Below are 24,867 nucleotides of genomic sequence, written 5' to 3' on the forward strand. Positions count from 1 at the left end.
GTTTATAAAGTGTTGCAATTGATTTAATTGTTGATTTACCAGCAGTGGCACCAATGTACGTCGTATGACCCAAAGATTTCAAATTGAAAAATAACTTGACATTATTCAGTGATAGGCGCTGTCTAATCTGCCTCAGTACAAATGTCTGAGAGGTCATTCTAGTGAATGTTCCTCAGATGATCATTTGTCACTCAAATGGACCCTCAGATTCATTGTAATTTTCTCCTTTTCCAGCTGCCCATAATACATCACAATACTATGTTTGGTTTCATAGGTAAATTATTACTATTGTGCTGTCTCAGTGTAACACGCTTTTCCAATCCACGTACGCTGTGTATGCTTCTATTCAATTTAAAGAGAATGTAGCAGTGCAGATTGATGTAACATTGCCAGCACTGATGGAATACGTGATTACACCGGACTTAGTCAGAATGATGGAACTATTGCCAGACAGTCTGTGCAGTTCATTTTCAAAATATCTATTGCCCAGCAGCATTAAGACTTTTAAAAGAGAAAATATCATGTCGCTGTCTATTTGAAGGAAGTTGCCAAAAGAAAACCCCATATTGTTCCCTATCTTCAAGCAGTCCTTCAAAAATACAACCACTTTTCTTAAATAAAAAGAATGAACCAAATTGTAAAATGTTTACCTCTGATATGCCTGGCCTCCTGATCAGATTGCCATTTTTTTCCCTGCTTCTAAAAGTGAGTGCTGGGGTGTAACCCTCCAGCATCTCCCACTCTCCACTAACAAAATCTGACAACATTGCCTTGCTTTTGGTGGAGTCAGGATTGCTGGGAGGCTGAACACTAATTGGTTGTGCCTCAGCACTTTGTCTTGCAACAATTACTTTGACATAAAAGCATTGTTCTTTTTTGTTTTGTTTCATTAATAGAAAGGCAAATATTTTACAAATATAAATGCTGCAGAATAGCGTTATCGTGAGGCCTTGTCCTGGAACATGCCTTTAAGAATATTGATTATTGCAATAAATTGCAAAATGCAGAAATCTCTGGGAAATACATTTCTAAGATCGGCGCAAGCTCAGACTAAACAAATGTGACCCTGGACGTATTAACAAGCAAATTAAAAGTGAAATAAAGAGGAAAAAGGACATCTACAAAGCCTGCAGGCAGAAAGGGGAAAGGGTTCACTGGCACAAATATAGGAACATAAAGAAATGCATCAAAAAAGGGAGAGGGAGTGAAGAGAGACCTAGGAAGTAGTAAAGCCGAGAGGCAAAATATAACAGTAAAAAATCTACCAGTACTATAATAGCAAGAGGGCCATCAGAGAAGAGGTGAGAATATTAAATGATGCAAATTAAGCAGAGGAACAACATGAAATTTGGAAGAAAGAATAGAAAAATTGGATATTTTTTAAATGGTTAAGAACCTTTTAAATGTTGGTGTTCAGAGAGATTTGGGTTCCATTAGCCTTTTAAATTATTTTTTATACCTGTCCACTAGTTTTTAGTGCTTTCTCTACTTGGACCCCTAAATCTCTCTGCTCCTCTACAGAAGAATATTCAGTGACTCTGGTCTAAAGTGAGAAGGTTTTGAATTTCTAAGGTGACTGTTTGTCAGATACAGACTGTTCATTAGTGAGGTTGATTCTGTGCATGTCTGTTGTTGCACCACGGAGAGAATGTTTGTTGTGAGAGATGTATATGAAGAATTTGTTAGCAGAGACAATGGCCCCGATATTAATGGGGAGCTGGGGAGGATGCGGGGGGGCCCATAATCGGCCGAGGAACCCGGCAAGGCCGGGGAGGTAGAGGCCATGCCGATCTTAATGGCAGGGCCTCATTAGAATATTTTTGGGCTGTCCAGCAGCTGGTGGGTGGAAGGGAAAACTAGCGGCAAGAGGCTACAGCCAGGGACCCATGGGGATGAGGGGAGATCGGAGCCGGGGGTGGAGGGAGGCTGGAGATCGGGGCTGGGGGGGGAGGGGGAGTTCTGTCCATGATTGAGGGATGGGGGTGGGTTCAAGGTAGGCCCAAGGCTTCCTTGTGAGGCCCAGAGCAGCACTCCTATGCCTCTTGACCCACAAGGAAACCTGAAAAATTAATTTAAAACTTACCTTCTGAGCCTTTTCTGGGCCAGGATCCGGCTCCCAGCAGGATTTGCCTGATGGGGGAGCCGACACTGCCCTCCCCCCCCCCCTCCCCCTCCCCCTCCCCCCCTCCCCTCCCCCTCCCCCCTCCCCCTCCCCCCCTCCCCCTCCCCCCTCCCCCTCCCCCTCCCCCTCCCCCCCTCCCCCTCCCCCTCCCCCCCTCCCCCCTCCCCCTCCCCCCCTCCCCCCTCCCCCTCCCCCCCAAGGCCTCAGGTTGAAATTACAGATCGGGTCCTGATGACATATCGGACCTGATCTACATATTTAAATCAGGACTCTGCTTCCTTCCTGTGGGTGTCCCACTCACCTGCTCAAAAGAGCAGGTTAATATCAGGACATGGCGGGAAGGAGCAGGATCAGAGGTGGGGGGGGTAAGTGACTCCTGTTATTTTAACTGCCCTGCTTGGTTTCCGCTAGGTGGAGGCAGTTAAAATCGAGGCCAATGTATCCTAATTTTGAATGGTTTGCAGATAAGAGGTGGAACAGCATAGAAGGAAGCCATTCGGCCCACCATGTCTGTGCTGGCTGGTTGCTAGAGCAATCCAAAACTAATCCCACGGCCCTGCTTTCTCCCTGTAGCCCTGTAGCGCCCCCTGCTTCAAATATTTATCCAATTTTCCATTAAAAGGTGCAGTGGTCTCTGCCTCAAACCAGTCCATGTGGCAAAGCATTTGATGCTCTACTCGACTCTCTGCGTAAAGGAATTTTTCCTGTCCTCGCTCTCTTAGTGATAGTTTTCAAATGAGGATTCCCCCATCACTGACACCTCAACCAGTGGAAGTAGAGGTGGATTTTCAACCTGCCGCCCAGGTGTAAAACTGGTGTTGTGGCTTGGCTGGTCGGTGACTGAAATCAATGGAAATGAAAATCGGACGGTTTATATAATCGGCGGCCGATCCACGACCCCAGTTTTACACCCAGGCGGTAACGGGCCCCGTGATCTTTCCCCGTTCACACTACCAAAACCCTTCCTAATTTTAAAAACCTCTGTTAAATCCTCAGTCGTCTGTTAAAGCCTGGCACTCAGCCAATTAGAACACTATTTTCTCTCGTCTTAAACCTGGTGAGCATCTTTAAAGAGCTTTTAGTGGGGTTTTTTTTCCAAACAATTTACCTGACGGACTTTTCAAGCCCATTTCAGGCCTTGCAGAACAAAATTAAACCATAAGATATTTTAAAAGCATCATTACGAAAAGGATGTGTGATTACAACTTTCAAGCAATTACTTCAAATGACAGAGTGTGTGACATTCTTTCAGCTGCACATCTGGAAAGCAGCTGTGAGCTTTGTCCTCGTTTAACCTACACAAATTGCAACAGTCTATTCCCTTAAGACAACTGTACTGGAATTTCTAATTACTAATGAAAAATCTTGCAGCTTCTGGATGGACCCATAACTTTTTATTAATGATCTAAAGGATGGCTTAAATAGTACCAGCCTTAAATTGATGAAATATACAAGAATGTGCCTTTTAGGACATGTTGATAGGTTGCAGGCCAATTTAGATAGGTTAGGTGAATGGCATATTTGTGTCAGATGTCAGTTACTGGTGCACTGTCATACACTTGGGTTAGGAAACTCCAGGCATGTCTTTACCATGCAGGGGCACCTGTTAAAGTAACAGATCAAGAAAGAGACCTGAGGGCAGTAGTTGGTCACTGGTTAAAGGTTTACAAGCAGTGTAAGGTTGCTAAAGGGAAAGCAAGTAGTTTTACTATGACAATTAAGTGCCAAATGAAGAGTACTATACTTGGGCTGTATACAGCGCTCCTACGTCTGCACCTGGAGTTTTAGGTCCAGTTCCCAATTGCGGAGAAAAAGCAGCTGCAATTGTGTCTCTCATGCGTTCCCACATTCGTGGAACGGCCTGCAGACTGCCAGATTTGGTGAAGTCACCTCATTTAAACATGCACCCTGAATGCTTCCCTTGTGCACAGGCACACTGCCTGCACCAGCTAAGGTCAATGCAGTTAGCATGCAATATCCTCCTCCTCCCTCTTCTGGCAGCTTCTCCTGCTCTGTGGTGTCTTCCTTGCTGCTTCCCCTTGTCCTCCAGCCGTGAAGGCAGCCCCATGAGACCACCCATGTCTGCAGCCAGACCATTTCTGAGGCAAAGAACAGCAACATTGCAAGACCAGCCAAATCTCTCTCTGTGTAGACAAAGTGAACTTTCTAGGATGTTACAACACACCACAAAACACCTAGAAGTCAACCAGCAGCCTGAATTAATGATAAACCAGCAACTAACCTGTAAGTACTGCATGATCCCTTTAAATCGTGCTGATGAGGGGACCATCCTGCGGTTAGCGCCACATTTTGTTGTGCGAGCTCAGCATGTGGCAAGTGAAGCGCTGAGGCGATTGAAACTAGAATACGGGTCCTGCATGAAGCTCAGGACCTTAATTTACATGCATTATTCTTTCGTTTAAATGTTGCCTGTGTGCGATCCTGCCGCCAGCGTGACCTCCTCTACCAATATGGCGCGGAGGGGGGGGGGCCGCTTCTGGTCGGTAATGTGCGATTCCTGTCTGCCATATTGGAGGCTTAGTAGGCCAGTTAGCGCCCGAAAAACGGGCGCTGCATGACCAAATTTATAGGTCAAGGAGTTTCTCAATGAAAGATTCTTTTCAAGTCCAGCCATCTAGTTTGGACACAAAATTACCTACGGTTGTATCTGATTCCTTCTCCAAAATATTTTTATTGGCTTGCAGTCTAGAAAGCAAAAGGTGGGAATCAATGCACACTAATAGATGTCAATATTACTTCGCTAAGGTCAACATGGATGCTGCATAGACACTGCACACTAATTACTCTTTATCCGGGTGCTTTACATATTCCTAGTTTTAATGAACAGTGATCATTTTAGAATCTCCTTGTTGGACATCATTAAAGCACAGAATACTGGTCCTTTTTCGTGTGGCAGCCATGACACAAATCATTAACAAGTCATTTGGTGACAACAGCAGTTTTCTATTCAGCTAATGAACGTGCTACAGCAATATTTGTCCAGATTTGCTGATCCTAGGGATTATGAGCTGGATATTAACTCGGAGCCGGGAAAAGGGGGTGGGGGGAGGATTTTTGGAGAGGAAACCCAAAAGAAAGGGGTTCCCGCACCTCATGATGATTTTGACGGTAGGATGTTATTAAAATTTTTTCAACAGGTTTCACACCCGACAGCCAATCAGATTGACAGGCTGGCTGCCTATTGGATGGGATAACAGCCGGGGAACGATCGGGGTCTCCGGGGTTTGGATGGGGGGGCCGATCGTGAGGGGTGGGGGAAGTCGGACATCATGGGGGAGGGTGGGGGAAGTTGAATGTTGGGGGTGGGGGTCATCCAATCGCGGGGTGTTTAAAAGGTAAGTTTAGTGAGCCACAGAGAAGCACTCCTGCTCCTGGCCCACAAGCAGTGCAATAAGGGCACTTAACTCATGGATCCGGCCCTTCTTACCTCCTTTTACCTGGCGGGACTCCCGCGGTCCAGGTAATACATTAAATGCTAATGCCTGTTGAAATCAATTTAAAATCGTCTCAATAACATCTGCTAATTATCTAAATTACTCTGATAATTACCGACCCAACTGTACTAATTATCGACCAGCCTTTGGCGAGTAGGTTACTCGCACGCTGCCAAACGCGCCTCTGTTAAACCCAGAAGTGGGCGCGTTGGAGTTGGGTTGCGGTCACGTGTCAAATTTCTATTATTTTAACTTCCCACCCGCTCCCAACCCACCCATTCTTGGGGGTTAAAATTCCCCCCAATGTGCTGGATAAAAATGTGAAATTATGAATTTCTACTTTAATTTATTTATATGATTTTGCATGCCAACCAAATGCATATTTGAACAAATCACATAGCATGTTTGGATTGGAATTTAAAGATGGAAGCCAAAAATATCGAGAGTAAAAAATGATGAAAGAAGCCCAGAAACTCATCAAAGGCTTCCAATGCAATTCTATTTAGTGCACATTGGGCTCAGATGTGTTGGGCCCATTATTAATATAATAAAATGTTTAACATTTTGTTCAGTGCATGGAACAGTGTTGGCTGATTATTAGCATAATGAAAAGGTTTGAACTTTCTATCAACTGGAAATATTAAGCTGAAATATGATTTTAACCTTTCCCCTATTTTGAAGCTACACTTGTGCCATTCCATAGTCATAGAAGGTACATATATGAACTAGTTCCATCTGCTGATTCCACTGTGTTACCGCCTCCTAGGAGATACAAGAGTGATCCTTATGGAGAAGTGTCTGTCCCTCACTGAACACCTGCTCAAAATGGCATGACTGAGACTAGGAACTCACCAAGTGGGAAACCACTGTATCCTTCCACTCCATGAGACAGCATGTGAGAGCTGCAATGTGGCATGTCACTAAAAGTGCCACTTGTTCCTCCTGCAATTTTCCTTCAATTTTGTCCCCCTTTTTCCTCTTTTCTTGAAGCCATGGACTCTTTGCCGGCAGCCTTCTGGTACCTCATCATTCTTACTGCGGGGGTGACAGTGGATATCAGCAGGATATTCAATCACTTACGGCCAACCTGCCATCCACAGGGGTCACTGAGTAGTGATCAGGAGCAAGATCCCTCACACATTTTTCCCTTATCTAGCCCAGGGATCACTAAGGACAGTTGCAGCACTCTTATTATAAGATGGTTGTTATGTCAGTGATTGGTCTTCAGTCTCAATACTGCAAGTCAGATAATAATCTGTTGTTCTAATACATCACTGATAACTCTCCTTTTTGAAACAAACAAGTGCATGTGTAAAAGCCAGAGGGGGGGGGGGTTTCATGTACACTCCCTGGTTTGTAATGGGAGGTGAAAGTGTAAATGAGAGCTCATTTTGTGGACAAAAGGGTTCTGATTGTATATATTAATTTTACATCAAATAATTGTAAATAACAGACAGGATGTGTTGCACTGTATGGCGTTTCGGGGGTTCATGGAGTGACCTCATTGCCCTTTGCTTGTGGAACACCCTCAATCCCCAGGTGCAGTGCAGCATTGCATTATTTTTCTGAGTAATACTTGACTTTCCCCAAGGGCCCTGGTACATTGATAAACATAGTGATGTGCATCATGTAATTCATTCTTTCCCAGGACCTCAGGCTTTTAAAAACCAAGCTTGGTATCACCTAATCATTACTTTTTGATTTACTTTATCTTCCTGCCCATATGTTTCAACCTTGATGGTGACTGTACTTGAGGCATTATCCCTTGACCTCAGTTTCTCAATTAACAAAAAAAATCATCGGTTAACAAGGAATATCATAAGTGATCATAATAAGGTAGGACAATTCTATTAATTGTTGTTTGTTTTCCCTTCCCAGAGATCTCGCTCTGAATGCTCACTGACAAGCGAGGAAACTCTAACTAAAGAGATAGCTGAAGCCAACCTTAAATCCACTATCTCAGAGGCTATGTGGAGGCAGGGACAATTCCAGCCCTCACAAAGTATGGACGTCCGACCCTATTCACTGCCAAGCTGGAAAAGCATGGACTTGCTGGATAATGCAGGTACCTAACCAACAGGAGGCACTGCTTGTGCAGAATACCGAATCCCAGAACAGTTGGAGGGGCATTGGTACATTGATAATTGAATCAATGTACCAATTGATTCAATTATTAGCTGACTGGGGTGCTTATAAGGTTTGCTTTAGTGGTTAAAAAGAAAAAGAAATCAGGAATTTTTCAAGGTAAAATGACAGAATTATTAGACTTTAAAAAGCTCAACTCTTAAATATTGATTTACCATTAAAAGTACAAGGTTCCCGAATTGTACCAAAACTAAGAAATCCAAGCACTTCTCAGGAAATCTGTGCTAGAAATCGTACCTTTTGTTTTACTTTACAGCAACATTATCACCATGTGAATAAGAGCATTCTAAACCAATTAGTCTGACAAAGGTAGAGACAAAGGGGGTAAAATTACCTTGTGGGCTCTCCCGATCTCTCACTGTAACTTAGGGGGAGCATTGGCAGAAAAATCAGAAAAATGGTGTAAACAGCCGTGTACGATGATTCTCTAGGGTTTCCAGCAATGTTACGATGGGAGATCAGGGGAAACCTCACAGATCATCTACCTCATACTGTCCAAGATCATTATGGGACATTGGCAGTTTTAATTTTCAATGCAGTGACTGTGTTTTTTAAAATATTGTATGTTGAGACTCAAGATAAGAGAGTTTAAAAATGAACCACTGTACCACAGGTTTAAACTGCCAATCATTAGCAATTTTAAAAAAACACAGCCATATGGCAACCCTACAGTAACTTTCACCATTGGGTGGAACCTTAGAAACTTGGGGCAAGCAGGTCATACCTCATGAGATTACTGAAGATATTTTAGAAGGTAATTAAATTAACATACAAGAATTATCCATGGGATATAATTTAGATAGATTTTCATAAGGCATAAGATGGACCAAGCAATCTGTTTATAATATGGTGTAATGGAGCCCCATTTCAGGCTTGGCTCCAGACCCAGTTTCTCTGCACAGCACTGGCCTTGGAAGATTGGCTGTGCAGAAGACAAAAAGGGAGCAACCCCAGCACCTAAACCTGGCCCTAGGCAGAAAAAGAACCAGCTGTGGGGGCGCAACAACCGCTTCTGACCAAATGGTCTCTGAACCATGAGTAAAAGCTGGAGTTGACAGACACTGTCAGCAGCCACTGTGGTCCAATCAACCAAATGGGTGTGCGGAGCAATCAGGTGCTTGTCTTGAGGCCATGAAAGGAGTGCTGGAGTGGGCTGCTTGTGCACCATTGGAAGGGAGCGGTGCAAGGAGTGGCTAAAAGCCAGAGAGAGAAAAAATACACAAAGCAAGGGAATAGTGTAAGCGAATATCTTCTAGGTTAGTAAGAAAAATTATAAAAGGGAACAGCAGGAGTGAGCAGTGGATAACGGCAATGAGAAAACAGAAAACATTCGGACTGCAAGAAAATGGGGGGTAGGTGCAGGGGGGCAAGTAAGAACGAGCGACAAGGTTGAAAGTGAGTTGCAAGTGGCATGGAATATACATTTAGAGTGATGATGAGAGGACAAGATGGCAAGAAAGGGAGGTTGGGTATACAGAGGCAGTGGAGGCGAGAGATCAAACTGGAGTGGGACACAGTCAGGAAGAACATAGCATTGACCCCTGAGACTGGTATGCCTGATCCCAACCCAAAACCTCTATATAACTTGGATTTTATTCTATAGGATTCCAAATGGACCTAATTCAGACCTTAGGTTTTGGCAGACACTAACAACAGTTTACCTGTCTGGTTCTTGGTTCTTTAAATCTTTGAAGAGGAGAAGTCAAGGTGAATGTTCAAAACAAGAATGCTAAATAGAAACATAGATACATAGAAAATAGGAGCAGGAGTGGGCCATTCGTCCCTTCGAGCCTGCTCCGCTATTCAATATGATAATGGCTGATCCTTTATATCAATACCATATTCTAGCTCTCTCCCCATACCCCTTGATGCCTTTTGTGTCCAGAAATCTATCTAGCTCCTTCTTAAATATATTCAGTGACTTGGCCTCCACAGCCTTCTGTGGTAGAGAATTCCACAGGTTCACCACCCTCTGAGTGAAGAAATTTCTCCTCATCTGAGTCCTAAATGCCCTACCCCATATCCTGAGATTGTGATCCCTCGTTCTGGAGCCCCCAGCCAGGGGACACATCATCCCTGCATCCAGTCTGACTAACTCTGTCAGAATTTTATGTGTTTCAATGAGATCACCTCTCGTTCTTCTAACCTCTAGTGAATACAGGCCTAGTCGACCCAATCTCTCCTCATACATCAGTGTTGCCATCCTAGGAATCAGTCTGGTGAACCTTCGCTGCACTCCCTCTATGGCAAGTATATCCTTTCTTAGGTAAGGAGACCAAAACTGCGCACAATACTCCAGGTGTGGTCTCACCAAGGCCCTGTATAACTGCAGTAAGACATCCTTGCTCCTGTACTCAAATCCTCTTGCAATGAAGGCCAATATACCATTTGTGTTCCTAACTGCTTGCTGCACCTGCGTGTTTGCTTTCAGTGACTGGTGTACAAGGACACCAGGTCCCTTTGTACATCAACATTTCCCAATCTATCACTATTTAAATAATACTCTGCCTATCTGTTTTTCTTTCCGAAGTGGATAACTTCACATTTATCCACATTATACTGCATCTGCCATGTATTTGCCCACTCACTCAATTTGTCTAAATCACCTTGAAGCCTCTTTGCATCCTCCTCACAACTCACAATCCCACCTAGTTTTGTGTCGTCAGCAAACTTGGAAATATGACATTTGGTTCCCTCATCCAAATCATTGATATATATTGTGAATAGCTGGGGCCCAAGCACTGATCCCTGCGGTACCCCACTAGTCACTGCCAGCCACCCCGAAAAAGACCTATTTATTCCTACTCTCTGTTTCCTGTCTATTAACCAATTTTCAATCCATGCCAGTATATTACCCCCAATCCCATGTGCTTTAATTTTGCACACTAACCTCTTATGTGGGACTTTATCAAAGGCCTTCTGAAAATCCAAATAAATCACATCCATTGGTTCTCCTTTATCTATTCTACCAGTTACATCCTCAAAAAAACTCCAGTAGGTTTGTCAAATATGATTTCCCTTTCATAAATCCATGTTGACTTTGTCTAATCCCGTTGATATTTTCTTAGTGTTTTGTTATCACATCCTTTATAATAGACTCTAGCATTTTCCCTACTATTGGTGTTAGGCTAACCAGTCTGTAGTTCCCTGTTTTCTCTCTCCCTTCTTTTTTAAATAGCGGGGTTACATTTGCCACCCTCCAATCTGCAGGAACTGTTCCATAATCTATAGAATTTTGGAAGATGACAACCAATGCATCCACTATTTCCATGACAACCTCTTTTAGTATTCTGGGATGCAGATTATCAGGCCCTGGGGATTTATCGGCTTTCAGTCCCATTAATTTCTCCAGCACTATTTTATTACTAATACTAATTTCCTTTAATTCCTCCTTCTCGCTAGTCCCTTGGTTCCCTAGCATTTCTGGGAAGTTATTTGTGTCCTCTTCCGTGAAGACAGAACCAAAGTATTTGTTTAATTGCTCTGCCATTTCCTTGATCCCCATTATAAATTCTCCCATTTCTGACTGTAAGGGACCTACATTTGTCTTCACTAATCTTTTTCTTTTTACATACTTGTAAAAGCTTTTACAGTCCACTTTTATGTTCCTTGCAAGTTTACTCTCATACTCTATTTTTGCCCTCTTAATCAATCTCTTGGTCCTTTTTTGCTGAATTCTAAACTGCTCCCAATCCTCAGGCTTGCTACTTTTTCTGGCAACTTTATATGACTCCTCTTTGGATCTCATACTATCCTTAATTTCTTTTGTTAGTCATGGTTGAGCCACTTTTCCTTTTGTGTTTTTGCGCCAGAAAGGAATGTATAATTGTTGCAATTCATGCATTCATTCCTTAAATGTTAGCTATTGCCTATCCACCGTCATGCCTTTTAATGAAGCTTCCCAATCTATCATCATAGCCAACTCACTCCTCATACCTCCGTAGTTTTCTTTGTTTAGATTTAGGACCCTAGTTTCGGATTGGACTACTTCACTTTCCATCTTAATGAAGAATTCTATCATGTTATGGTCACTCTTCCCTAAAGGACCCCGCACAACAAGATTGTTAATTAACCCCTTCTCATTGCACAATACCCAATCTAGGATCGCCTGCTCCCTAATTGGCTGCTCAACGTACTGGTCTAAAAAACCATCTCGTACACACTCCAGGAATTCATCCTCCACAGTATTATTGCTAATTTGATTTGGCCAGTGTATATGTAGATTAAAGTCACCCATGACTACTGTAGTACCCTTGTTACATGCATCTCTAATTTCCTGTTTGCTCCCATCCCCTACATTACCACTACTGTTTGGAGGCCTAGAGACAACTCCCACCAATGTTTTCTGCCCCTTGGTGCTTCTTAACTCCACCCAGACTGATTCTACATCTTGATTTTCTGAGCCAATACCCTATCTCACTATTGCTCTGATTTCATCCTTTACTAACAACCCCATCCCACCTCCTTTTCCTTTTTGCCTATCCTTCCTAAATTTACAACTTCACTGCTTGCTGACTCACTGCTTTTCTAGTTCTCTGCATGGTTATTTGTAAAAATACATGTGGGAGGACAAGTTGATAAAGCTGTAAAAAAAAGAATATGGGATCCTAGGCTTTATAAATACAAAAGCAAAGAAATAATGCTAAACCTGAATAAATCAGTGATTGTGCCGCAGTTAGAGTATTTTGTCCAGTTTTGAGTGTCCTACTTTAAGAACGATGTCAAGGTCATGGAGAAGGTACAGAAGAGATTGATAAGGATGATAGTAGGCACAAGAGGCTTTAGTTAGAAGAGAGTAGAAAAATACTGAGGCTCTTTTCATTAGAGCGGAGAAGGTTAAGAGGAAATCTGATCGAAGTGTTCAGAATTATGAACGGTTTTGATCAGGTAAATCAGAGAAAACTTTTTTCACTGGTTGATAAGTTAGAGGGAATAAATTTAAGATCATCACCAAGGTAACGAGGGGAGAGATTAGGAGAATTTTTTTACGCAGAGGGATGGGATGTCCTACCAGAAACAATAGTGGAAGCAGAATCTATAGCTGCTTTTGAAAGGGATTGGAAAAATATTTGAAAAAGAAATGTTTAAAATGATATGGTGAAAGGGCATGGAACTAAATGGTTATCTTTTTCAGAGTGTTATCGGCACGATGGGCCAAATGGCTTCCTAATGCAGTGTAAAATTCTATGAATCTATCTAGTGTGTACACCAGGTGGCTCTGTTTTAAAAACCTGTATCGAAGATAAATGTTAGCAGCTTCAGCCTAGTAATTTACCTTACTAGATCATTTATCTTCTTAAAGTTTGTTTAAGTTAGCCATTATTTTTCAAAAGTTCAACAGGACCGGGTCAAATCCCATTGCCCAGCGGGAACTAGTAACCTTTACGTAATATATATTATATATTTTTATCAAGATGAATTAGCACATTGATTTTTGTTGAGAAGGGCACAAGCTGACAATTTGAACTGAGGAAGCTGTGTCTGTAGGTGGAAATTAATTCGATGCAATTAACTAACTTATTTAGAAAAAGTAGCTGATTATGAAAGGACCTGAAGATTATAGGCGTATGAAGTACAGGCACATGATAAAATAGTCCAAGAAACAATGGGAGTAATTTTGACTGTGCGATAGTGCAAAACGGGTGGTAACAAATCGGCAGCTCATTTTACATCTCTCCCAATTTGAAATAAGCCTGATTCGCTATTGCCCGTTTTACACCATCTCACAAAATCAAAATTACTTCCAAATTGTGAAAGTAACATTGAAATCCTGGATGTTTTCAATTGATTTTCCTTTGTGGGGGAATTGAGGAGGAATGTCAGACCTCATTTCATGACACTTTTACTTGTAGTTGTTCATTTCTCCCATGAGGTTAAATAAATTAGGGAGACTCCACAACAGTGCAAAAATGCACAGTCTGTTGGAAGCAGTGAGCCTCATGGGCCAGATGTAATTTTCTTGTTTCATATTTTATGTTCTGAATATATCTTTTGATGAACCAATATATATTCTCCAATGTTATTAGACTAGTCAGAGAAAAAAAATGGGTCTCCTTGTTGAATGTATTTTCCTCTATAACGCAGCCTGTTGATATTTTCTGATAGTGGTTTCATATTGTTTTAATACACTTGCAATGCAGGTTCCTCAGCTATGTTTCACAGTCCTGATGGGAACTGGATGGCAATGCAAAGCACACCAGCTGGCCGCCCTCGATTGCTGACCAAGCCAAAGAGCAGAATGTTTATAGCACTGGAGAGTGAAGCAGACGTCGTTTCTGCCTACGATGAGATGGGAACAGATGACGACAATGACGATGACATTGGCTGGAGCTCAGCCCTCGGTGAGTTTAGACAACATTCTGGAAAGTTATCAGATGAAACCTACTTCACAGATTCCCAACACGATAATGATTGGCTGTACACTGATGGAAAACACAGATCAGTAACCTCGCCATCATCAGGCCGATACACTAACACAGAGACCATGTGCTCGGACTCTGAAACATCCTCTACCAGTTCTGTACGGATATCTATGAGAGTGTCAGATGATCAAGCTATGATAAATGAAAGACGGCTAAATCACTGGGACCACGAACAGGCTGGTGCCCATTATACTGGGCAACTAGATGTAAACTACAATACACAGACTCAAGGACTTGGGAATGTGGACAGCAGCGAAGCTGAGGATATTCCTGATGATTCTGAGAGGAAGCATCGACGAAGGAAACGGAGTAAATGCTCATCTCAGGAGCAACTGTACGAAACAGATGGCCACTTGAAAAGTCAACAATCAGCATCTAAAAACACATGCCAGGTAACATCTTATCTTCTATTTACTAAATCTAAATTATTATATCATATTCAATTACTGTGGTACTCAGTTAATGTTTTATTGTGCTTATTCTGATTATTGGAATTCTCTACCACAGAAGGCTGTGGAGGCCAAGTCACTAAATATATTTAAGATGGAGCTCGATAGATTTCTAGACACAAAAGGCATCATGGGGTATGGGGAGAGAGCGGGAATATGGGATTGAGATAGAGGATCAGCCATGATCATATTGAATGGTGGAGCAGGCTCGAAGGGCCGAATGGCCTACTCCTGCCCCTATTTTCTATGTTTCTATGTTTCTATTCTCTGGTTACAATGGATTCTCATATATAGCATTGTTGCATTATAATTACAATGTACACAGTACAGTGTGATAGTGAGGATAATTTTGACTTTGGGTGATAATGTAAAAAGGGTGATAGTGAATCAGCAGCCCGTTTTACATCTCTCCTGACTTTTATTTGCATTAAAGATATTGGAAATAAAAATCGGAAGAGATGTAAAATGCACTGCCGATTCGCTATCACCCAGACAAAATTATCGCCAGTGAGTGAGTCTTATAGTGTGACTTGGTTTGTGGATGACAAGGCAGTGTACTTGTTTAATATTAGGTAGCATAACAATAGGGGCAGCCAGAGACACCTGTAACAAGGAAAGGTGTCTCGCAAAATTGCTCTTAGTGTTTGCTGAGGATACTGAGAGACTTGTACAAATTGTATTTCTGTCACTGGGCATGTCACAGACTTACGTACGAACATACGTACATATGAACATGCAAATTAAGAGCAGGAGTAGGCCATTCGGCCCCTCGAGCCTGCTCTGCCATTTGATAAGATCATGGCTGATCTGATTGTGACCTCAACCATACTTTCCCGTCTACCTACTATAACCTTTGACTCCCTTGTTAATCAGGAATCTATCTAACTCAGCCTTAAAAATATTCAATGACCCTGCCTCCGCCGCTCTCTGAGGAAGGGAGTTCCACAGACTCACGACCCACTGAGAGAAAAAAATTCTCCTCATCTCCGTCTTAAATGGGAGACCCCTTATTTTTAAACTGTGTCCCCTAGTTCTAGTCTCTCCCACAAGGGGAAACATCCTCTCAGCATCTACCCCTTCTAGTCCCCTCAAGATCTTATATGTTTCAATAAGATCACCTCTCATTCTTCTAAACTTCAATGTATACAGGCCCAACTTGTCCAACCTTTTCTCATAAGATAACCCCCTCATCCCAGGAATCAGTCAAGTGAACCTTCTCTGAACCGCCTCCAAAGCAATTATGTCCTTTCTTAAATAAGGAGACCAAAACTGCACACAGTATTCTAGATGTCGTCTCACCAATGCCCTGTACAACTGTAGCACAACATCTCTACTTTTATATTCCATTCCCCTTGCAATAAATGACAACATTCCATTTGCCTTCCTAATCACTTGCTGTACCAGCATACTAACTTTTTGTGATTCATGTACTAGGACACCCAGATCCCTCTGTACCTCAGAGTTCTGCAATCTCTCTCCATTTAAATAATATACTGCTTTTCTATTCCTCCTGCCAAAGTGGGCAAGTTCACATTTTCCCACATTATATTCCATCTGTCAAATTTTTGCCCACTCACTTAACCTATCCATATCCCTTTGCAGACTCCTTATGTCCTCTTCACAACTTACTTTCCTACCTACCTTTGTGTCATCAGCAAATTTAGCAACCATACATTCGGTCCCTTCATCCAAGTCTTTAACATTGATTGTAAATAGTTGAGGCCCAAGCACTGATCCCTGTGGCACTCCACTCGTTACATCTTGTCAACCTGAAAATGATCCATTTATTCCTACTCTCTGTTTCCTGTCCAATCCTTTATCCATGCTAATATGTTACCCCCTACACCATGAACTCTTATTTTGTGTAGTAGTCTTTGATGTGGCACATTGTCAAAATCCAAGTACACCACATCCACAGGATCCCCTTTATCCACGTTGCTTGTTACTTCCTCAAAGAACTCTAATAAATTAGTCAAACATGATTTCCCTTTCACAAAGCCGTGTTGACTCTGCCTGATTGCATTGAGATTTTCCAAGTGCCCTGCTATAACCTCCTTAATAATAGATTCTAGCATTTTCCCAATGACAGATGTTAAGTTAACTGGCCTGTAGTCCATTCTCATAATCCAGTGCATACTCATGCAACATAGATTCCACAGGCAGTGGGTGAATCTGCAGCAGCTCTTGTGATCTAACATAAACAGAAAGCTTTGGTTCAACCTTTAGTGCCTAACCAAAAAGTTATCTCACTGGGGTATGATCAGGATGCTGGATCCAGTGACAAGTTAACTCACAGAACCGTAGCACTTCCTGTGTGCAGGATTAAAATTGGGTCTTTTTTTGACTTTGCTGCAACAATGATGCAACCACATCAATGTTTATGTGTCACTGTCTAATTAGCAATGAAAAATGGAGGGACTCAAAAGACAGAGAAAAAGATATTGGTTAGAAATTAATTCAAAGCAAAGTCCAAAAAATATAAACAGAAGGGAAAGCCTGGAAGAAGAGGAGAGACGTAGGGGTCGATTTTCACACCCGCGATCGGGTGCGTTCCTGGCGGGGGGGCCACGAGAATCGGGGATTTCCGGGGCGGGGCGGGAGCCCGGCTCCAACCCGTCCACTTCCGGGTTTCCCACAGACGCGCTGACATGCGCGCGCAGCCCCCGCATGTGGGACTCCCGCCGACAATTAAAGCCGGCGGGTGCCACTTAAGCTATTTATTTTGGTATTTCAGGTCGTTTACAGACCTGATTAAGGAGCTATTTTACATGGGGTGGGATTTTACAAACAACTGGGACTGTTTCCCATACTGGGGGAAACACTCCCAGTTCAAATGGACGTGTTGCAGCCATCAGCCTGTGGCAGCTGCAAAGGTCCATTTGACAGGTGGGGGGGAGACCCTCACTCATTGCAGGAGGCCACTCTGTCACTTTGGATAAAGTTTGGCCTCCACCACCCTCCTCCTAACAATAAAATTCACCAACTTGCACACTTACCCCGGTGTGGTAATGGCGGGATGAGTACTGGCGAGGTGAGTAAGTGCAGGTAAGATGAGGATGAGGTTTGAGTGGGTGTGAGGAGTGATGTGACAGAGTAGTGTTGGCAGTGCAGAAGGAGATGTGGGGTGGGGGCGGTGATGTGGCAGACGGAATGTAGGAGAATGAGTAAGTGTACTCACTTTGGCTGACCTACTTAGGTCATTGCAGCACCTCCTGCACTGTATGCAGATGGGCGATATGTTGGTGGTGCTGGTGACCTCCTCTGTCACCTCGAGCCAGACCTTCTTGGTGGCAGAGGCAGGCCGCTTCCTCTCGCCCGCCGTGGGGAAGATCTCTGTCCTCCCCCTCCTCCTCACCCTATCCAATGGTACCTGGAGTGAGGCATCATTAAACCTGGGACCAGCCTTCCCCCTGGGCTGCTCCATGCTGTAATTTTTCCTATTTCTTGCAGCATCAGTCAGTGGAGGACTGCCCCTTTAAATAGAGCTCCTCCAGCTGACAGACCTTACTGCGCATGCGCAGTCCACCCGCCGCACAGCTCAGCAGCGGGGAACCCGGAACAAGAGGTAAGTGGATCCAATCAGCCTGCGATTGCGCCCGGAGCAGACTGATTTCACCGGGCGCGTTACCCACGCGCCCAATCGCCTCCCCGCCGCCCTGCTAATATCAGGCCCCTAATGTTTATTTTTTAAAGTGTATGGGACCAAAATTCAGGTCAAGGCCAAGGTGCAACTGGGACCGGAGGATGGGTTGACATTGTGGCCTGTTTTTTACTCCAACCGTTTTCTGGTGGTGAAGGGGTCTGTGGGCAGATCTTCCGCCCTCATTCTTAAGTGAAGAGGGCAAGTCTGGAAGAGTTCACAGGCTACCCCAACAAGTCTACTATTTATGCCCTTTTGTAGGGCTCAAAGGAACTCACATTATCTGAGAGCTGGCATGAGACCCACTGATGCATTTAAAAAGGCTCCATATCTTCCCAAACTGGCCCACTTGCTCCATTGGGAGCAGAAGAGCTGAAGAGGACATTTTCTCAGGGCCTCGGCCAAGCCTCTTCTCCACCATCAAGCTGCATTGAAGTACTCTTTTGTTCTGCTGGCAGATCGGAGCAGGCGGCACTGATGGGCCCTTGCCATGTAGATGACCCCATGTGGGTTCTTCTGTTGAGTGAGTGTTTACTGTAGATGTTGTTAGAGGGACGGAGGAGCGAACACAATAAAAGCAAGTTTTCAAAGGACAGAAGAAGAGACAAGGAAATGCTGGCTTTGGAAAGGAAAAATAACTAAGAGAATTACAGATGTCTCAGCAGACATCCATACATTGTTATAGATAAGTTCAGGTGTGACCATGCTTATTGGTATCCTTGGCTCTTTTATTGGTGCCTACCAAACAATTTTGCATTGCTATCTTTGTTTTTTTATGTAATTAAATGTGCTGCACCACTCCACTCCAGCTGTGGTAGCTCAACAGAAGACAGACGAGATTTTGTCATGCATGCAGCTGACTCACAACTAAAAATCTCACACCTTAGATTTGCCTAGAAACAATATGATAGCGTTCTTTGCTAATCCAGAGTGGATATTAGTTCTCTTACTCCGTCCTCAGCAAGTTGAGGAATCAACACAGCTCTGGGTCAGCCTCCACAAAGGAAAAGCCTTTCCTCACAGAGTATATAAAAAAAACAAATTTATTTCCCTATATGCTGTACCTACTAATGAATGCACTTTAGTGACTTTACTAGTTTGGGACTGCTAAATTTGAGGGGATTTTTTTTCAAATAACTCCACAGTTAAAATTAACTATTGTGTTGCATTCCAAATTTCAATCATTTTCAATCTTTAAGAATATATTTACAGTTAAAAGAAGGAAGTGTTATTGTAATCCCTAGAACTGCAATTGCCTTTCGCATTGTTATACCAAGTCATATGCAAATATAACTCTATCGGCCATGTAACATGTTTTCAATAACACAGGTCAAAGCTCGATTCATACCACGAACATAGCAACATAGGAACAGGAGTGGGCCATTCAGCCTCTTGAAACTAAAGTGCTTTACAGCCAATGAAGTATTTTTGAAGTGTAGTCACTGTTGAAATGTAGGAACATTACAACATGCCTTGATACCCTTATCTAACAAAAATCTGTCAGTCTCAGCCTTGAAAATTTCATTTGACCCAGCATCCATGACCTTTTAGGGGAGAGAGTTCTGGATTTCCACTACCCTTTATGCAAAAAAGTGCTTTCTGATTTCACTCCCAACTGACCTAGCTCTAATTTTATTATGGCCCCTTGTTCTGGATTCCCCCACCAGAGGAAATAGTTTTTCTATATCTACTCTATCAAATCCCTTTATCATTTTATTATACTGCTCTAAAAACTATTTTCAACTATTTCTCTCAATATTTTCTATTTCTCACGCATCTTATTCAATAAGATTGCACAAAGCAGCGTACAGTCTCCAAGCCTCCTGTTGAGTCGGAGTTAGGAGTGTTGAGTATTCTTTATACCACAAGGTGTCACTGACATCTGACTAGTAGCAGCAACAGCAGCTGAGACACTTGAGCTGGCACTCAAGCAAAACCCTTCATCACAAGTTTGTGGCTTCTGGAAATGAAAAAGAACTACATGAGAAAGTCACTACATTGTGCATGTGGGTTCAAGGTTTTTATTTGCAAAATGAGAATCAGCAACTGAATAACATTAACTGTTTGTCCAGTTAATTTCCTACTGTATTCGGGCACTATTTAAAATCTTGTTAAATGCAGAGATTTAAATAGTTTTGACAATAATTGAGCTCATTGCCATCATGATTCTATGGATGTGATTGGTAATTCCATCAGCCATTGGTCAGAAAATGTTGGTGTGAGAATTTTAAAAATGGGGCTTATATGATAGCTTAGTGGGTGACTAACTGCATTGCTTGGTTTTCATACTCAGTCATATGGATCAAGATAGTTCCTACAATCAATCCAGGCTCCTGGTTTGTGTTCAGTTCGGTAACAGAATCAATTTATGGCCAGTTTTATGTTATGGACTCGTACCCGCTAGGAAATAAGCTGAGACTTGCCAAACTCACCTCACAAAAAGACTCTTAGTGCCAGCAAAGAGAGGAGGAATTTATTTCACCCATCAGTTTGAAGTAAATTCACACCCAGGTTTTAGAGGCGAAGTGACAGTTCTAACCTAATATACCACCGCAACTCCATTAATCTCCTCTTTCTGTAACCTTTGCCTCTACTGCAGATGCACATTCAAAAGAATTCACCCTTGCAAAGAATTTGAATGTTCAACTGATATTGGAGACTCTTGTCGTGAGCTGGTGACTTTTTAGGCACAAATCGTTAGAGGTACAAATAGGTACAACTGCGTACTGAATCTTCACTCCATTCTTGGATAGCTCTCATGTTTCCACCGGTATTTAGTAATCAAAAAAAATGAATGTTGGTAAAGTCAAAAACAGTTGTTACAAACCTCTTATTGAAACTGTTTTTACCTTGGGTTTGAATACAACAACAATAACAACTTGCATTTATATAGCGCCTTTAACGTAGGGAAACGTCCCAAGACTCTTCACAGAAGCATAATCAAACAAAAATTGACACTGAATCAAAGAATAGGCTATTGGGATGGGTAATTAAAAGCTTGGCCAAAGAGTTAGGTTTTAAGGAGTGTCTTTAAGGAGGAGAGGCGGAGTGGCTTAGGAAGAGTATCTCAGAGCTGAGGGCCTGGACGGCTGAAAGCACGGCCTCCGATGGTGGAGCAAAGGGAGTGGGGGATGCACAAAAGGCCAGTGTTGGAGATATGCAGAGTACTAGGAGGGTTGTAGAGCTGGTGGAGGTTGCAGAGATAGGAAGGGGCGAGGCCTTGGAGGGATTTGAACATAAGGATGAGAATTTTAAAGTTGGGGCATTGGTGGACCGAGAGCCAATGTAGGTCAGCAAACACAGGGGTGATGGGTGAACGGGATTTGGTGCAAGTTAGGATATGGGCAGCAGAGTTTTGGATGAGCTCAAGTTTATGGAGAGTGGAAGCTGGGAAGCCAACCAGGAGAAGATTGGAATAGGCGAGTCTGGAGGTAACACAAGTATGGATGAGGGTTTCTGCAGCAAATAAGCTGAGGCAGGGGAAGAAACTGGCAATGTTACAGAAGTGGAAGTAGATGGTCTTTGTGATGGAAAAGATATGGGATCGGAACCTCAGCTCAGGGTCAAATAGGACGCTGAGGTTGCGAACAGTCTGGTTCAGCCTCAGACAGTGACCAGGAAGAAGAATGGAATTGGTGGCAAGTTTGTGGCGGGGACCGAAGACAATGGCTTTGGTCTTCCCAATGTTTAATTGGAGGAAATTGCAGCTGATCCAATACTGGATGTCGGACAAGCAGTGTGACATCAAAGAGGTAGTGTAGAGGTTAAGAGAGGTGGTGAGGTACCCTAGGTGTTACAGTTTCATTGCTGTGGAAACCTGATTGGAGGGGTTCAAGCCTGGAGTTGTGGGAAAGATAGGCACAGATTTGGGAGGCTACAACACATTCAAGGACTTTGGAGAGGAAAGGGAGGTTGGAGATGGAACGGTAGTTTGCAAGCACAGTGGGGGTAAGGGTAGTTTTTCTCAGAAGGTGGGTATTGATGGCAGATTTGAAAGGGAGGGGGAGAGCACCGGAGGTACACATTTCAGTTAGCATGGGGTCCAGGAAGGGAAGTTGGATAGTCAGCGGTTTTGTGGGAATAAGGTCGAGGGAGCAGGAGATGGGTCTCATAGATAAGCTGAGCTCAGAGAGGGCATGAGGGGAGATAGGAGAGAAACTGGAGAAAGATGCAAGTTCAGGGCTAGGGCAAGGGGAATCTCAGGGGAAGCTTGGCATGGTGGGCAAAGAGAAGGGAAGGATGTGGCAGAGGCAGCTGAATGGATGGTCTCAATCTTAATGGCAAAGAAGTCCATGAGCTCCGTGCTCTTGTTGTTGGAGATGATGGTGGTAGGCGCAGGGGATAAAAAGAGTTTCAGTTTTGCTGAGATGAATCCTTGGTAAGAAATGCTGCTTTACTGGATCCCACAATTTTGTAACAATAGGGTTTTGACCTTATTTGCACCCACATAATTCATTCATCCTTCCAAACTTGTGTTAAAAGTGATTCTCAAAGAAAAACAATAAATATATGTTTAAAAGCTCTCTCTCTCTAACTTTTAAATTGTACAGACACCATCACTTTGCTAACAACACCACAACATTTTGGATACTCTCAGAATAGCTATCATTTCCACTGACACAAAAAATGGTAACTGAATAAATGAAAGCAAACCATGTAAAAATGTCTGTAATGGACTTTGAAGACTTGCTTCTGGAAGTGAGTGGGTGAGCTGTACAATAAATTAATGATGAAATGGTTCAAGATGCCATGTTGTATAATGTTCAGCACATGTTTAAATTTACTAGTTTCTTCCCATTCTTATTTGGGATATCTTTTAAAACAAATCTTTCAGATTCAGATCATTTTGACAAAATGATTTTGGTTTTGATAGTAAATGTCACTGGCAAGAAAAATAACCAGAACCATACTATTCCAATCCAAAAGAGAGTAAAAAGAAATGCATTAAAATAAAAGAAATGTTTTGACTCACAACCTCAAAATCCACCCTGGCAGCATTGTAAGACCTTGCTCAAAAGTTAGATACATTTAACAATTGAAGAACGTATGTCTGGACATGTGAGCAGATGTGCTGTGAGCCAGCTGCTGCTGTTCTGCTTTCCACCTTTTCCTGACACTGAACCGGTTCTCTTCGCATTAAGGAGCTGAGCAGGTGTATGTTCGTTATGGAGCAGAGCCTTGCAAGGCTGGAAAGGAGAATTAGTTTGGGGGCCTGGAGCAGAGAGGTAATCTATGTGTTTGCCTGCACGTAGCTACTTCAGAATGGCATATGCATTAAAATAAAATAAGTATATTCTGAGTTTATATATCAATGATCATTTATTCAGAATATATTTATTTTGCCCAGGTCTTTCTGATGGGCCAGACTTACTATGTACATTATTCTGTTGCTTTGTCATATGAAATGTCTGTTGTTAATTGCCACGTTGACGTAGGAATCCTGCACACCCTTCCAAAGCCATTAATGCATCCATGTAAGGAATCTTACAACACCAGGTTATAGTCCAACAGTTTTATTTGAAAATCACAAGCTTTCGGAGGCTTTCTCCTTCGTCAGGTGAGTGACGCAGGAGAAAGCCTCCGAAAGCTTTGATTTTCAAATAAAACTGTAGGACTATAACCTGATGTTGTAAGATTCCTTACATTTGTACACCCCAGTCCATCACCGGCATCTCCACATCATTAATGCATCCAATAAGTGTTATGGATCCCAGACCCCAAATACCCTTCAGAGGCATCAAGCTACTTTCATGTTTCAGCAATCTCATTATATTAATGTTGCAATGCTTTAATATATTGATATTTGCATGCTGCTAATCTTACCATGCTGTTCCATATTCATTTTAGTGGTCACCTTATCTACTTATTATCGTTGTTTCGCTTGTTTCCAATGTGGCCAGCCATCTGTCTCCGATGCCTTGGCCACTGAGATGCAAATAGATTTATTCAATTGAAAAGATCAATCACATGCATTTAAAACTTAGATTTCATTTTTTTAAAGTGTAAAGTGAGTCAAATGCCAATTAATTGAAGTTTGTTTTTTATTTTAAAGGAATCACCCGTCCCTGTACATAAGATCCAAAACCCAGAGGGTAAATCCAATCTGGATACAGACAGTGGGGTGACATTTTCTAGAACTCGTGCAGATTTAATGGAAGAGAAGCTGAGATCAAAGTTGTTTCAACTGGCTACAAAACTAAGTGACAAAGAGTCATCATCTGGTGATGAGCTGGATCCAGAGACAACCGAGGGAGCTCAGGAGACCTCCTCATGTGATGAAGACCACAAGCACATTCAGGATGAACTCTTGAGAGTAAGTTTACAGTTTACATTTAGGGGAACAGGCTGAAACAAGCTATTGAAGTTACAGCTGTGTGTGTGTCTGCTTGTGATATAGGACTGTTCAACAACAAAAATCCAAAGCAAGTTGTAGTTTCAAAGCTATAAGAATTGAAAATGGTGAGTTAATTTTATTTTGTGGGTGATAGTCATGAGAAAATGATAGATAGATATCTCATTTCCCTCCCCAAAATCCAAGGTTTTCGAAAAGATTTTTCATGAAGACGGTCTCTTCAAGCAATAATGAGATGTGCGTTCCTTAGCACACTGAGGATAAATTAAAAGATTGAAGGAT

At 42.6% G+C, this 24,867-nt stretch overlaps 1 protein-coding gene across 1 annotated transcript in view; it reads left to right on the plus strand.

Moving 5' to 3' along the window:
- myripb (myosin VIIA and Rab interacting protein b) overlaps positions 1-24,867 on the plus strand; it is a 559,045-nt gene that overhangs the window by 477,092 nt on the left and 57,086 nt on the right. The window contains exons 9-11 of the mRNA XM_068001808.1: positions 7,456-7,642; positions 13,863-14,536; positions 24,286-24,546. Coding sequence (XP_067857909.1) covers positions 7,456-7,642; positions 13,863-14,536; positions 24,286-24,546 — 1,122 coding nt within the window. The remainder of the gene's footprint in view (positions 1-7,455; positions 7,643-13,862; positions 14,537-24,285; positions 24,547-24,867) is intronic.

The sequence above is a fragment of the Heptranchias perlo genome, chromosome 2 (assembly GCF_035084215.1).
Source record: "Heptranchias perlo isolate sHepPer1 chromosome 2, sHepPer1.hap1, whole genome shotgun sequence".
Taxonomy (NCBI): Eukaryota; Metazoa; Chordata; class Chondrichthyes; order Hexanchiformes; family Hexanchidae; genus Heptranchias; species Heptranchias perlo.